A 17208-nucleotide genomic window follows, 5' to 3' on the forward strand; every position below is an offset into this window, starting at 1 on the left:
GAATGCTACCTGCATAGTTTGGCAAAAATTTGTCTTGGAATTTTCTAGAAGCTGAAAATATGCAAAGTTTACAGACAATACATGACACACAATGCACAATGGACATCAGACAATGAATGATCACAATAGCTCACTTGAGCTTATCATAATAGCATTGCTCAGCCATTGACTTTGAAATTCACATATTGGTGCACCATGTTGCATGCCTTCCTCACACATACACACACAATCACATCTCAGGGACTAATCATACCACAAATATACTTTTAATGAGATTAAATTGATGTATGATGCCTAAAAAGTGGCGCTCTATAAACTTCAAGAACACACGCTGCACATTCCCTGAAGGGATAGTACAGGTTTGGTGGAGATGAGAATTGGGTTTTTAACTTTTTGCGAGATACCAAGAAAACACTTATGATATAGTACAGAACATACCATTTTAAGAGGAATTCAAAGTTTATTTGACGAAAATTGGGTTTGGAATGACTGAAACAACAAAAAACAAAGTAAAACAAAGCGATCGTAATAAAGTGTAGGTCCCACACTTTATTAGAATCGCTCTTTTTTTATATCTCAGCCATTTCAAAACCAATTTTCATCAAATAAACGTTGAATTCTTCATAGAATTACATGCTCTTTCACATTTTATAAGAGGTTTCTCATTATCTCACCAAAAAAATGTTAGAAACCTGAAATTAGGTCTCAGCCATAACTGTACAATCCCTTTAAAATGGTATGATTTCATCCAACAGTCACACTAACATTAAATAAAGTACAAAGCTGAAACATCAATTATTTGTATACAGTGAAGGATGCATTCATCCTTCAAAAGTTTGAGTTGAGACCACATTGGTAGCATATCAAATGTCTCTTACCTTGCTGACCAAAATCAACTTCTCGGTCAGTTTTGCCAGGACAACAGGAAGGTAAGGCACTACAGCATGCTGCAAGACGCTGAGGCATCGCATGATTGCTGTGGAAAGGAGCAGATTCATATTTTTCTACCATAATATGAATGGAATTATTAGAACTGCATTCTCCAATTACAGTTACTGTCATTTGTTTTTACTATCATTATTATTATCATGGTCCTTCATCTTTTTCGTATCACTGTCATTACTGTTATCATCGTTGTCATCGTCATCATCATTACTACTTCCACACACTACTATCACTACTACTTCTACCAGTAGTAGTATCACTATGATCATCATTATAATTATCTGATGCACCATGCAGTACCCCGGGGTATCACACTGTATGGCGCCATCTCATGTTGGTAAGATGTATATTTACACAGTACCATCGTGGCGGCCAATCTTAAAGGTCCAGTTTACCTTTGGGAGCAGTGATTTCAAAAATGTTCAAGATATCACATTTGATGCATATGTGTAGGTCTGTTGTATCATAAAACATCCTACCATATGAAATATTTGCAATAAAACCTAAAATATAAAGAGATATCAGGGTTTTTCTCAATAAACCGTAACTGTATACGGTTTAGTCTGGAAACATTTTTATTATATCTATTGTTCACATTTTGTGTATTTAACAACACTTAACATCAATTATATGGATTTAAATTTTGACAGAGGTTGTTTCTATCCGTAACTCACATTTTACAACTATTTAAAGCACTAATGCTGGGTTTTTGTTTCATCTGCAAATGGTAAATTATGCCTTTAAGCAGTCACTGATAATGATCACAAAGCCAATTTAGCCTGTTATGATTTTTTTTCTTAACAACAATTACAATGACAATAGTTATAATATTAATACTTTTTATGTTTTCGATATCTTTGTCGTTTTTTATGTCTTTCTGTCACAACTCTGTGATTTGAACAGACACTGTCCCTCAATATATAAGATTTCTGTCAAGTTGCTGCTCATAAAAATGCAGAAATGAATCAAATATTTAAAGTGAGATTGAATCGAACTCCTCACAGACCGGATTGAGGGAGACTCACATTTCATGATGTACTCGTTCTCTTCGGACCCCTGCACGGTGAGGGCGTTGAACAGGTTGGTCAGGAGATCCTCCATGAGGGGTTGTAGATGTTCCGCTTTAATCCTTTGGGGGAAAAAATAACAATATTCATATATGATGACAGCAACAACATATATATGACCCTGCACCACAAAACCAACAAAAAGTCACCAGACATGGATTTTTAGTTAAAGGCAGATTCTGAAAGTGCAGACTTTAAGATTTAAAATGAGGCATAACTCAATTCAAATGGACTCTTCTAACCTCTAAGTATTAGAAAGGAAGCACACGATCTGGAAAAGTGTGTACTAAGAAAAGAAGCTCTGAAGAATAGGGTCTATTCAAGTGCTTACTCTCACTAAGCAGTGCTCTGTGCAATGAATGGGGAAAAAACGGGATGTAAGACTTCAGAATAACGACAATGAAGGGATTATCAGATTAAGCAGAAAAGGAGCATGCACTATCACCACATTCTAGTTTACTTCAAAGCACAGGCAGAGGAGGAGGAGGAAGAGAAGGAGGAGGAGGAGGAAGAGGAAGAAGAGGAGGAAGAAGAAGAGGAGGAGAACGAGAAAGTGGAGAAGGAGGAGGAAGTGGTGGAGGTTGAGGAGGAGGAGGAGGAGGAAAAGGAGGAAGAGGAGGAGGAGGAAGAGAAGGAAGAGAAAGAGAAGGAGGAGGAGGAAGAGGAAGAAGAGGAAGAAGAGGAGGAAGAAGAAGAGGAGGAGGAAGAAGGAGAAGAGGAGGAGAAAGAGAAAGTGGAGAAGGAGGAGGAAGTGGTGGAGGGTGAGGAGGAGGAAGAGGAGGAAGAGTAGGGCGAGAAAGAAGTGGAGATGAAGTTGTTTATTCTCTGACTTACAGCCTCTCATTCCCTTCCTTGCGGACCAGCAGCAGTTTGTCCAGGGTGCTTGCTGCGTAGGTGTGAACCACTTGACTCTCCGCTTTCAGGAGCTGGACTAGGAAGGGCAGCGATCCCACCAGCATCTCCCCGGGAAGGATGTTGCGGAAGGTCATGAGATACTTGAGGGCGTCGGCCTTCAGGACGGGCAGATGGTCGACTACACAAACGAAGATGATATCCAATCCAATTGTAACAGAAAACAGTGGGGAAAGGAGTGTGTGCTATTAAGACGCACAGACAGACACACACAAAAGTGACACACAGAAATACTGAACACACACATAATAGTGAATATGAAACTTACTTTTAGGAGACTGGAGGTCTGGGAGGATGTTTTCTGTGTAGAAGACAGGAATGTTCACCAGCTCACTGACTTGAACTGTACCGTGCTGAAGATAGAATCAAATGAATGACACGCTAATCAGTGGAACTGAAATAGTCGAAATGAATGCAACAAAAGTTTCCTATCATTACTGTCATCTGATGCAGTCAGCAAGAATAAAGTACGATACAAGGCAATCTTCATCACTAGTGGATTGCAAACTTGTTATTATACTCCAAAACCAGAAAAATTCGTGGCACGAAACTTTCGCTAATCGAAGCCAAAAGCCTTTTCGTGGCATGAAACTTTCGTGAATTGCTGCTGGCATTCAGTGCATCGTGTAGACAAAGATATTTTGTGTGCATTTTACTCTCACGAATCTTGGCTCCTCCCAAATTTAGCAAAAGTTTCAAGCAAAGCGAACATTTCTGGTTGTACAGTAATCGGATGCAGGCACAGAAGCGCCTTCGCTGGCTCTCTTACCCTCTCTGTCTTGGACTTGGAAGCGATGGAGGTGACAAGATATGTGGCGGCGTCTTTCTGCTTCCAGTTGGCATCCGGGTTACTTGAATAACCCTGGAGTTCATGAGTGAAGAGTAAAAATTGACTAGAAATCGCTTGTGGGCAAATCAACAATAGTTTGAATTAGAGAGAGACACATAGGCAAAGTGCTGAGTGGGAGAGACGGATCATTATGATGATAACTGCATTCATAACAGCTATTTTAGTGTATATTCCACAGTATAGTTTGCAATGTTTTTAGTCTTGTGAATTTCAGAAGTAATCTGCTATTCGCGGAATGAACAACTCATGAAAACAGTAGCCCTCCATGACAGGAATACCCTGCATATTACCTCCAAGGTGAGAACTTGCAACTAAAAGTTACTTAGTGAAAAAAGATAATTTACTTATTTCTCATTCCGTGACATGGATTCTTGATCGCAAATTCAACAACCCGCAAGATTCATTGCAACTGATTGACAAATTACCCTACATCGACGTAAATAAGCACTGAATTGATCAGTGTTTTAGTAGTAGCCATGATAAAATATCATGGGCATACATACTCGAGCAGGATGCGAACCCACGACCTCCTGATAACCGGACAGGCGTCATCTCCACTAGACCACCGAGCTTTCGCCCGACAGCAAGTGTTGGTTCTAATCCTTATAGCATGCAGCAGGTACTGCGTAATTATTCAAATTCATGAAATTCTTTCGTTGAGGTGTTTTTCATTGCAACTGATTGACAAATTGCCCTGCTCAAGTACACTGTATGTACACCCATGATTTTTTTATCATGGCTACTACTAAAACACTGATCAATTCAGTGCTTATCTACATCGATGTAGGGCAATTTGTCAATCAGTTGCAATGAAAAACTCAACGGAAGAATTTCATGAATTTGAACCCGCAAGATTGTTTTACAAGTCCCAATCTGCAAAATATCATACTCCTAGCATATGAATGGCCGACACAGTAACACATTTGACATATTCATGTGCAAGCATTCTATCCCCTGTAGACAAACTTCTACTAGGTGTGCCCCTGGCTTCCTCTTCCAGACCAGGGTAAAAGACAGGCCACTACCAAACATGTTCCTCACCTGCAGCATCAGCTGGACATAGTTGGAGAAGATCTCGATGACAGGAGCCTCAAAGAACTTGGTAAGGGCCTTGACTAAGTCACATGCTGAACGGCGTCTGGTGTCGATATCTGATGGTGAAAATGAAGCAGTGTGTGAAGTCACCAGCCTCTACAACGGACAATTTCTTTTAGCATGGGTATCTCCTCACGTAAAATGTCCCAGACTATTTTATTTTTTTGTGATTCCAACAACATGTCAATTAGAAGAGATTACTCAATTTTACACGTCACATATTTTGATTATTTGTGTGTCAGAAGAACTTTCTTCACAGAGGGTAAACCCAGATCAAACCCATTCACAGATATTAGTGTAAAAGCTGTTATTTTTGCAAGGATTAAATTTTCACAAATTTCACAAAATCAGTCCTGGGCCGAAAATTTAACAACATGCAAAAATAACGCCATCTGATCTTGATCGCCCTCTTTGCAGAGTGAACAAAAAAGCATCAGTGCACTTACGATAGCCTCGATGCCGAATCGCAAAAACATCACCTCGCAAAAATGTCTGTGACCTCCTTATTCGTGAAAGTATGTGAACATGAAAATAAGTTTTTTCCAGTACTGCAATAGTTCCCAAGAGAGTCTGATGTGTGACTGCCTCCAGATCCAACGGACCCAGGATTGATTCACGAGTCTCACTGAGCAATGTTGTGCGTAAGCATTCCGTCCCCTCTAGTATGAGGCAAAGCACTCTGTCCCTCTGCTAGGACATCAAATGGAGGTCCTGTGTGTAAGCTAGCCAAGACTCACGCACATAGAAGATCCCACTTCATTCATTCATCGCAAAGAGCAGGGTGCTCATCAAGTGAAGTGGTCTACCTACCTACCCATACAAACAAACAGACAAAAAAACAGACGAAAGATGCCAACCCCTCATGGTTCACCCCAGGTGACTAGCAATAGTCAGCATATGGTATCAACCAAGCACATTGTACTGTAAGCTTGAATGGTGGCATTCCAAGGTTCCATGCTCATTAGCATTTCAGAGCTCCCTCAGTAGTCCCATAAAATAAATCCAAACATGCAATCCACGATATCACTCATACACTCCTTCCGTTATGGTCAATAAGTTTTGGGTTTCTCTGCAACACTGTCTAAGAATGCGTGTCAGTGAACGCAACAGTTGGCAAAAGAAGTGTCGTAAGAGTCAACTTACCTGAACCCTCGATGTCCCTCCTGATGTACTCCTCAGGGTTCAGCTCAAACAGCTCCTCGTCCGCATCTGTGGATAGAACGAGGACAGACAACCCACCATGAATCCCTCTTTAAAACTTTCATGATTTATGACAGAAGTTAAATACAAAGGGTTAATCACAAAATGGGCTAAGCACTATCAATAAACAATTCTAAATTAAATCTATCATCAGATAAAGCAAAATAAAACCTTTCCAGTGATGCCCAACTTGTAATATAACAAGGAATATTCTTGAAGTTACGATTAAAGGCATCCTGCAATTACCTCTGCCATGGAAGGAGGTTATGTTTTCATTGGCATTGGTTTGTTTGTTTGAAAAATAACTCACAAAGTGTGTTTAAATGAAACTTGCAGGAACAGTTGATAATGACGCAAGGAACATATGTTTCAATTTTGGTGGTGATCCAGGAACATTTACAAATTTATGAATTTTTTTTTTTTTTTTTTTTTTTTTTCAAATAGGGTAAATGAACTTCAAGTTCAAGCTGCACATATTTGAGGTTCGCATACACGTTCTAAAGCGCTTGCCCTACTCGGGCGAGGTGCTGCGTAGCTGGAAGCTGATGACATAAACAAAAGGCTTCTATATTATCTTTGTTTATAGCAGCTTAAATCACAAATATTTGATAATAACAAGAATAGAGTTACATGTAACTTGTTTTGCAATAAAACTCTTCACATCCACATGGTATTACTGCAACTATTAGCTCTAACTGGTGTCATTCCTTTGTCGTTTGCAATTTTGCCACTTGATTAAAAAAATAAAAAATTAAGAATAGGGCAGAGCACCATGTAAACACACCAATGTAACTAAGCAGAATGTACTGAGAGTAAATATTTCTCTGATTATCCGCAGGAAGTTTCATCCCTCCAAAAATTCACTCGGTCACGTAATTCGTAATATACGGCAATTTGCATAATCTTTTGCAGCCAAATTCATCCAGTCTCTCTTCTCTCTCGGAATACTGCTAAACTTTTACAGAAATGAAGCCCGTACTATGATTGTGTGGCAATTCAACCTACCCCTGAACTCCATGTTTGGCACGATGACCTTCTCGCAGATGCTCTTCAAGGTGTCAGGCGACTCGAAGAGATGCTTGTAGTGGTCTCTGTCAGCAACGGACGCCAAGAACTGGATGGCATTGCTGATGAGCTGGGCAAAGACAGAACAAGGAGAGCAATGAGCTTACCCTCATGTGGACCAACACATTGTACATCTCACTTTGCATACAGCTGTAATATTACCAAGCACAGATGTTAGGCTCTAGGCTACCATTTCCATTTTCTTGACATTTTTCTTTCTTTTTCCTTTAAATGAAATTGAAAGTTTCCATCTCAATGTGCAAGAAGGTGCCTCTATCTTCTACAGAAAGTATGAAACTGGAAAAACTCTACAATTTTCTTAGGCAAAATCTGTTTGCAAATCAATCTGGAAAAAAAAAAGATAATCCTAAGATATTTTGATAATAATGATAATAGCCAGCTTAAATACAGCGAATTTCAGACTTGTCAAGAATTTCAGTGCCCTTTACAGACTATTATATGACTGTTACATTTGTTTTTCTTTATCTTTCTGAATTCAACAAGATAACAACAAAAATCTTCACACAGAAGAATTTGTACTATTTCATTCACACTGCGGTCTTTGCAAAAGTATGTCCGCACCAGGAATTTATCCTCCAAAAGAAATGTTCACCACCTCTAATCTTCCAAACAATGCAACGGACTAGCCAGGACTTACCAAATCAAACTTGACCTGAGCTCCAGTCGAGGTGAGAAGATTCCACACAGCCATGACGAAGTTCGGGAGGAATGGCTGGAACTCCTCGTCGTACTTCTGAGCGTAGAGGGCGATGTTGTCGCAGATTTGGGATTTCAGGAGCTCCAGGGGGCCAGCCTCATCCTCATCCTACGACATAGGAGGGTGGAGAATGAAGAGGGGAGAGGGGTGCTTTCATGAGATCAATCATATGAGCTACCAGAAATAGGCACCTGTCACAATTTCTGCTTAATTTTGTAACAATTCTAAAGTTTTCTACCTTGAAGTGAAATTCCAAATTTTCATCAAAGTCAGAAGCAGGATGAGAAAGTTGTGGAATTTTTACCCATTGAAGACCAGTCCCGAGTATACAGGAGTACATGTATGTGGAAATTGCATGTTCAGCAAAATTAGCTCATCCTCTGCGGGTCAAAGTTTCCCACACCTTTATCTTAAAGTGACTTTGCTTTGACTTTGCAAATTAGCTCATGCGGATGTCATCAATTCATTGCTTTTCCATTTTTGTGTTTTTTAATGTCTTGATCATTTTATATTCAACCCTTAATTTTACTCTTGATGTAACTCTTACCTTTACAAATCAATTGCAACATAAAAAACTTTTTTATGCAATTGATACACATTTTTCTCATGAATTAATACCAACCAAGGAACCTGTGGGTCTAGCGTTCACTTAAGCAGCACACTTTGCCTATATGGCACTCCACCGAAGGCAAGCTACATTCACACCTTTCTAGAGCACCCACACAACGTTAACAAAAAAGTGGGCAGGTGGCAAGTGACAGGTGGCACGTAGCTGCTACTAATGCAGGTTTGGCTGTACTTCAAAATTCTTGAGATTCTGGAAATGCTGCAATCCCTTAGAAAACTCCTCTTCCTCCTCTGGGATAGTTTTCCCAACATTGAGGCCCCACTGGGGGCACCACCACCATTTGTACAAACCCTAACCCTCCCCCTTCCCACATCAATCGTTCCTGCCAAATTTGGTCAAATCCAGCCCCCAGGTTTTCCAGAAGAAGATAAAAATCTGTCAAAATCATGAAAATTAGCTAATATCAGCTGCACATCATCCCCCTCCCCCCCCCCCCCCACATGGGGCACACCATCATTTAAGAAAACTGATCCTTTCCCGCTGTCGATGATTCCTACCTAGATTGGTCAAAATACAGCCCCTCCCCCCCCCCCCATCCCACTCCCTCTTCTCTTTAACCACCAATTAGACGTATAGTAGCACCTTGCAATAAAGGACCACTGAATAGGGCCTACGGTATACGCTGAATAATTTGTGAGGGTTTTTTTTTGTGCATTTCACGAGTCATGTGATTTTCACAAAATAAAAGACATGCGAACATATTGACTCTGATTATGATATGAATGTGACGTACGCATATACATTTCTCCATTTAGAACAGAACTCCACAATGGCGAATTTAACCACTCGCGAAATCGTTGGGAAGTCCCGATTCGCGAAAATTTAGACTCACTAAATGTATAGTGTATACAGTACCTTGGAGTGAAGCAGGGCGTTGTCTCCCGTCAGCAGCTTGAGAAAATGTGTCATCCACGTCTCCATGTTATCCTCAAAGTACTCGGGCAGATCCTGGAAGCAAACAAAAACAAAACAAAAACAACACAGAATCACACACAGAAACTGCTGGAAACATAAATGTTATTTTGTCTGGGAAGGAAAAGGATACATATTTGGGTCAGTATCAACAAGGGCATTTCAGTGTTACTCCATGGATGAGGCAAATTCTGATTGCATACAAAGTGAATGTGACACATCAGGTATGCAAACAGACATCTAATACTGCAAAACGAGGAATGTTCGCATGCATTTTAATTTCGCGAATTTCGCGAGCGCCAAGACTCGCGAAATTAAAATGCACGCGAAAATTCTTGTCTACGCTATAAGCATTGAATGCCAGTGACAGTTCGCGAAAATTTCATGCTGCAAAAAAGGCCGTCAGCTCCAATTCGTGAAAAATTCATGCCGCGAATATATCATGTTTTACAGTAATCAACCCATGCTATGCCCGGCATTTGGCTCACCTACTTTATGTTTGTTTAAAGTCCATGGTCTTAATCTAAACAATGGACTTCACTGAAACTGAATTCGTAAATTAGATCTTGGAAGTTTGACACAACTTCAAGTCATGTCAAGGAAGTCTCTTCCATGATTGCTACACAAAAATTAGCCAAATAATATTCTTCCATTGGATAAACCTGATCACGTGATAACCAACAATTTGTGACGTTCTCTTGTTGGCAGAAAATCATCATTACCTCCGCCAAGGAAGGTTATGTTTTCATCAGCGTTTGTTTGTTTGTTTGTGTGAAAAAGAACTCATAAAGTTGTGGATAGATTTGGATGAAACTTAGAGGAAAGGTTGAGAATGACACGAAAAACAGATGACTAAATTTTGGTAGTGATCTGGGAAGAGGGTCAATGAACGTGGGAGTTCAAGCTGCCCATATCTGAGGTTTGCATATATGCACACTAAAGCATGTACTCTACTTGAGGAGCTACGCAGAAAGCTGATGCGGTACAGATGTACAGTGGATTCCCATTAAAATGAAGTCCTCGGGACCGGCAGTTTTCTTTTGTTATATCGAAATTTCGTAATAACCGAACAAACAAACAATAAAAAACATAAGCAGATAATGTTGCGGCCTGAATTTTTATTTCCTTGTAACTGGAATTTTGTTATAACCATGTTCATTATTTAACGGGAGTGCACTGTACCAGGTAAACACTTCTTAGCTTTCGTTTTTCTTCTTTTTTAACATTCATTGGGAAATTGGGCGATTTTCAGCATGTGTGTAGGGGTGGAAATGAGCTGCTTGATGGAGGTCTGCGCTCTCTGTGTAATTTTCTGATTATCATCATTATCAGGCCTCGAATTAACCGACGGCCACCGACGGCCATGACCGTCGGTGCCCCTCTCGTTGGCTGCAATGCCTTTTCTTCCTTGATCAAAGTTACGGCCAAAAAAAATGTGCCCTTTTTCTTGGGGCCGTGGTGCCCTTTCAGAATGAAAGTTCTTGTTTATGACGTATAATATGCCCTTTCTCAAAGTCTACACTTCAATAAGCTTGAACAAATTTCCTCATCTCAAATATCATACCTTCTGTTCAGTTCACTCGCGTCCCAATATATCTGATTCAAACTCAACGAGACGACGTGTACGTACACTTGTACTTATGTACGTACGGCCGACCGGCTTTGACCGTTCCGATTGCCTCCGCAGCGCAATAAATGAAACAATAGCAAAAAAAAAACAACAACATGATTTTGCTCTTCAAATGAATAATTTTTGCCGAAAGGTGCGAGCAAGAAAAATGGTGCCCTTTTTGTTCCTAAAAGTGCCCTTTTGTTCCTCAAAGTGCCCTCTTCGTTCCTCAAAGTGCCCTCTTCGTTCCTCAAAGTGCCCTCTTCGTTCCTCAAAGTGCCCTCTTCGTTCCTCAAAGTGCCCTCTTCGTTCCTCAAAGTGCCCTCTTCGTTCCTCAAAGTGCCCTCTTCGTTCCTCAAAGTGCCCTCTTCGTTCCTCAAAGTGCCCTCTTCGTTCCTCAAAGTGCCCTCTTCGTTCCTCAAAGTGCCCTCTTCGTTCCTCAAAGTGCCCTCTTCGTTCCTCAAAGTGCCCTCTTCGTTCCTCAAAGTGCCCTCTTCGTTCCTCAAAGTGCCCTCTTCGTTCCTCAAAGTGCCCTCTTCGTTCCTCAAAGTGCCCTTTTTGTTCTTATAATTGCCCCTTAGGAAAAAGTGTGCCCCCCTTTACAGGAAAAAAGGGGCACCTTCAAAGAAAAAAGGGCACATTTAGTTGATCCTCCAAAAGGTGGAGGGGCACTATGTACCCCTGCCCCCCCCCCCCCAAGAGCTGCCCCTGTGCTCCTTCCAGGCCCTTTTTGTACTTTCAGTTGCCCTTTCTAGTGCAAAATCGGTCACATTCTCCTAAAAAGGGGTATATTCCAGAAAAGGGGGCACATTTTGATGGTGCCCCAAAAAGTATGGGGGGGGGGGGGTATGTGCCCCCTGCCCCTATAGAGCCGTCCGACCCTTGAATGTGAACATCACGTCGACTAAGGATGAAGTGGGGAGGTACAGCAGAAAAGGGGCACTTTGTAAGTTGAATGGCCAAAGGGAGATATTCAATCCATGCAAGTGAGCAAAGAGAGTGAGTTTTTTTGTGAAAAATTAATTTTCGCAAAAATTGCAAGAGGATGAAGAAAGTGAGCCAACACATCAAAAAAAAAGAAAAAAAAAAAGAAATGAGAGGCGACAAAGCAAACCGGCCAATATTGTTTGCCTTTTTTTTTCTCTTGACTCTTTGCCCATGCTTTGGCCAGAAGTGCCCCTTTTGCCTAAAGGTATTTTCCAGAGGGGGAAATAAGGCATTTGTTGATGAAAATGAGGCAGAGTGAAGTTGAAAAAAAAAAGAGGGTTTGGAAGAAAAGGGGCATTTCATAACTTGTATGATTATTTTTTTTTTTTTATGAAATTGGATAGTCTTCATTAAAATTATTATTCATGGTTTATTGAAATCGTGACTCGCAGCAATATGGATTGCTGAATTGCTCACAATTGTACATAAATGATATGATGTATACATGTGAATATAACAAACCTGTTTGTACTACAGATATAAACATGAAATTGCAATTCTTTATACATACACGGTAAAATGCATAAAATGTAATTCCGATAATTTGCTTCAAGTAAAATGCCTCTTGGTGCATTTCGAACAGCTGCTGAGGTGCCTAAAGGATGTGTTTTTAAACATCACATAATACTAAAAGTGTATACGGTTATGTGTGTGTGCATTTAACGTGTGTGCATTTAGCGTGTGTGTATTCAAACGTACAGTGTATTATGATTTGTTTGTTCAGTACTGAATTGCTCCCATTTGTACTCGACGAACATGCATAGACCTACACAGAACATAACAAAACCGTCTTTTACTATACAACGAATGCTATCACAAAAAACACAACCTTACATATATAAAACCAAATTGTTTAAAATATATAAAATTCAGATTCTTACTACAAGGAAATAACCTCTTGCTGTATATCAAACATGCGCTTGAGGGGAGTGCCTGTAAACATGTGTGTGTATAATGTGTATTGATGCGGGTGTGTGTATAATGTACTGTAAAACATGATATATTCGCGGCATGAAATTTTCGCGAATTGGAGCTGACAGCCTTTTTCATGGCATGAAATTTTCGCGAAGTGCCACTGGCGCTCAATGCATATTGTGTAAACAAGGACTTTCGCGTGCATTTTAATTTCGCGAATCTTGGCGCTCGCGAAATTCGCGAAATTAAAGTGCACGCGAAAATTCCTCGTTTTACAGTACTCAGTATATGTGTAATGTGCATAAGTGTGTGTGTGTATTCAAATGTATGGTATTACATGTTTTACAGTGATAAAATCGCTGCAACTTTTCTAATTATACATGACGGACATGCAGTCATAAAAACATAACAAAATCGTCCATTATTCCACCACGACTATATCACCTGAAAACAGCAACAGTTCATTGCACATATAAAACGAAATTGTCAGAAAATATACAAAATTCAAATTCTTACGACGAAGAAGTTACATCTAGGTGTATTACAAGCGTTCTGTTATAGTGCTTGCAAAGGCGTAGAATACTTATACACGTATACAATGATCATGTGCTTGTGGGCGTGTGTATGTGTGTGTGTGTGTGTATGTATGTGTGAGCATGTTTGTGTGTACGTAAGTTGTGTGTGTGTGTGTGTGTTGTGTGTGTTGTGTTCTTATATGAATAAAATTGCAGCTATGAGAGCTGACACAGAAGGTTCAATAACGAGACAAAAAAATTGACCTCTATAATCATACACCATAAAATTATATCAGTGAAAAAGGGGGCTAAAAAAACATCCAGGCGGACAATAACGTCATAATGTTTTTAATGCAAAGATTGTCAGAGTTAGTAGGCCTAGAGATAACACAGAATTCATGAAAGAACCTCTTATATTCTCATTGTTGGCGACAGTGGTCATCAATGAAAAGATTGAGAGTTTGTTTCATGGCGGTGGTTAGTATGTGTGTGGCACGTGCGGTACCACGAGGATGGGGGCAGGAGTGAATTTTGAAGAAGTGAAAAATATGGGGAAATGTGGTGAAAGGGGGAAATGAAAGGAAGCAAAATAAAAACAACAACAACCAACTAAACAAAGGGCAAACAGTAATCTGATATATTTATCTATAGGCATCAGGGTGTTTTGGTAGGAGGGCCGGCGAAGGTGGCAAGATGACGTTACTATGTATGTGTTTGTGATAAGCGGGGATAAAAAAAAAAAAAAAAGTAATGCACGATCCAGAACGCTATTTTACACTTTTCTATCCTTTTTCCTCGTCTTTTTTTCTTTTTCTTCTCTCTTTTCATTTTTTTTTTTTTGGCTTTTTTTGAATACTTGAAAATTCGTTAAGGAGGTTGCCCCTGTCCCCTCCTTTGGCACCACCCTTGATTACAGCCTTTTTAATATAAAGGTTTTATATATACAGTGTATCTATATTATGTATTTGGGGGGGGGGGTTGTTGTTAGAATATGAAAAAAAAACATAAAATTCTTGCAACGTCGCAAAAACCACCCTTTAAAAAAACACCCAACATGCAGTTTTCAATGTGGCCTTGGTGCCCCTCTGACTGACCTACAATGTAAGTGCCCTTTCATAGCTGGCCTCTTGGAAAAAGTGCCCTTTTCTAAATGGCCTTGCCCCTCCAAAATCCTATTTCAAGGCCTGCATTATCATCATCACTATTATCATTACCATCATGCCACCAACACCCAAGCTATCCCCACCTCCCCCCCCCCCCCCCCCAAGGAAAAAAAAAACAGCAAAAGATCCTTACCTGGTAATTGAGACTGTAGAAGATCTTGGATATGAGGGTGAGGGAGTCGTACAGGGTTGTGGTCGACTCCTTGTTGTCTTTATGCGCCTCTGCCAGATCCATGGTACCCTGCAGTCACATCACGCAACAGACAAGAATAATTCTTTCTTCAATAACTTCCTGCAATCATGTAATTCTGTCAGGCATCAAAGTTCAATGACAATAGAGAAATATAGTAGAAATCAATGGCAAACAAACAAACAAAAAAACAACATACATGTATTAGATGTGTAAACTAACTTACGTTAAATAAGAATAGGTTCATATGTGACCCTGCATCACAAAACCAACAAAAAGTTGCCAGACATGGATTTCTAGTTAAGGGCAGATTCTGAAAAGGCAGACTTTAAGCTTCAAAATGATGTATGACTCACTTCAAATGGACTCTCCTAGCCTATCTAAATATTGGAAAGAAAGCACATACTTTGGAAAAGTGTGACCTGAGAAGAGGCTCTGAAGTACATAGTCTATTCAAGCGCTTTAATCTTTACCAATCCATGCGAGCTGTGTGATGAATAGGACAAAAGACAGGCTGTAGACCACAGGAGTCACAACAATGAAGGGATTATCAGATTAATCTGAAATTGAGCATGCTTTATTAACACATTCTTTCCTTGATTAATGCCAAGTTTCAGAGCAGCAGCACTATCCTTCCAAAAGTTATTAGAGTTAAAAGTGAAGAGCGTGCAAAGGATTTTCAAGAAATGAAAAGGGGTCTCTAAGATCTACATGTACCTGATCTCACTACTTTACAGGAAAAGGGTTGTAGAAAAACTGCTGAAAACATACTTTCCCATTCTTTCCTTAAGTCTCAAACTTAAGGATAACGAAGAAAAAGAATTGCTCCTTCAGAAAATTTGAAAACTCAATATTGACTTGGCTTGACCTATTTCACCTTTTTTGAGTCCTCACGCACACTGTAAAATCAAGGGTGCGACTTTTTGTTGGTTTTGTGATGCACGGTCACATGTTTGGGGGGGGGGGTTGTCTTCAGAATGGAAGACAAAAACTTTGGTCTCCTACAAACAATTAACTGTTTTCTGTGCTTTGCATTTCAAAGCTGATATCCACCACTCGGTTCACCATCACATATTTCATTAATTTGCAAACGCTACGCAGTTCAACATTAAAGACATCATAGTGTAATATGGCTACATCATCATGTACGTATCTAGTGTGGCAAAACATTATTGAGCACATTACTTGTTCGCACACTTTTCATATTCCATTCGTCAGCTAGGGCACATTAAAAGCAAAAGAAAACTATGATCAATGTAAATTCACAAAGCGGCATGTGCAGTTGAGAATGTTAGCAGACATGTATCATAACATAAGAGTTGTCACTATTACCCCTTTCCATACTGAATTCTGAAATCCCCATATACTTGATATACAGGCCAGCAGGTTCCCGTGTGAAACAGGTTAACACGCAAGATTGACCTATCCATATTCAAATACTAAAGAAAAAGATACATAATTGCAAGTACTTGCGGTTCTTTCTGACAAATGCTAATATGATGCACCAACAACGGCAAAGTTTGAAGTCGAGACGCCAGACTTACGTTGAAGAGCTTTGTGAGGGGAGCTGCGAAGTTGTCCAGAACAAGCTTGATTTCTGACCAGAGTTTGTTGGACTTGAATTCGTAGCGGTACCTGGTGGTGGGGAACATGACACAAACACACATTTGTACATCACTAACACTCAAAATATTTCTGAATTCTAAGCAGATTCTACACGGATTATGCCCCCCCCCCCAAAAAAAAAAAAAAAAAAATGTGAAAATTAAAAAGAATACATCTTCATGTACTAGACTCTATTATTTTTTCTTCTCTTTTCTTCCCCTAATCAAGGAGGGACTTTCAACAAAACATTTTCACGTAATGATAACATGTTGAGTCACAGTTAATATGAACAAGCTATTGCTTTACATATTTTATGTTCTGATCAGAAATTGATCAGATCTGAAATTTTGAGCATTTGATCTTGATTTTTGACCGTGAGCATTAACACCCAAAAAGTTCATAGGCACAACTTCACCCACTCATACATATACAAGTTTCATTACAATACCTCAAGCGGTTAATTAGTTACGCTGTCCACAAAATTGATTACGGACGGACAGACGGAAGGACAGACGGACAACCCCAAAACATAATGCCTCCGGCGACACTTCGTGGTGGAGGCATAAAAATCTAACTCTAAAAGCAGATACAGATACCAGAGAAGATAGAAACCAGATTCCACTCTAAGAATGCATCAACACTCTCACGAGAGTTAACCTTTTGAAGAGGGAGTGGGCGGTTCGTAGCACGCCATTGATGACATGGAAGTTGCCGCTCTCGAAGTGGGCGCAGAGTTCGGGGAGGAGCGTGAGCCACTTGTCCGGGAAGTCTTCCTTTCCGATGATGCTGATTCCGTCGCTCAGCTAGAAATTTGCGAAATTTGGGACATGAA

The 17208-nt window shown here is 40.0% G+C and overlaps 1 protein-coding gene across 1 annotated transcript in view; it reads right to left on the bottom strand.

Annotated features, from left to right (window-relative positions):
* Nucleotides 1-17208, bottom strand: part of LOC140234357 (exportin-2-like) — a 38403-nt gene that overhangs the window by 11164 nt on the left and 10031 nt on the right. Inside the window, 13 exon segments of the mRNA XM_072314416.1 lie at nt 879-976; nt 1971-2074; nt 2847-3045; nt 3193-3277; nt 3694-3786; nt 4816-4925; nt 6013-6078; nt 7075-7204; nt 7793-7960; nt 9336-9428; nt 14715-14822; nt 16316-16406; nt 17034-17179. Coding sequence (XP_072170517.1) covers nt 879-976; nt 1971-2074; nt 2847-3045; nt 3193-3277; nt 3694-3786; nt 4816-4925; nt 6013-6078; nt 7075-7204; nt 7793-7960; nt 9336-9428; nt 14715-14822; nt 16316-16406; nt 17034-17179 — 1491 coding nt within the window.

The sequence above is a fragment of the Diadema setosum genome, chromosome 10 (assembly GCF_964275005.1).
Source record: "Diadema setosum chromosome 10, eeDiaSeto1, whole genome shotgun sequence".
Lineage (NCBI taxonomy): Eukaryota > Metazoa > Echinodermata > Echinoidea > Diadematoida > Diadematidae > Diadema > Diadema setosum.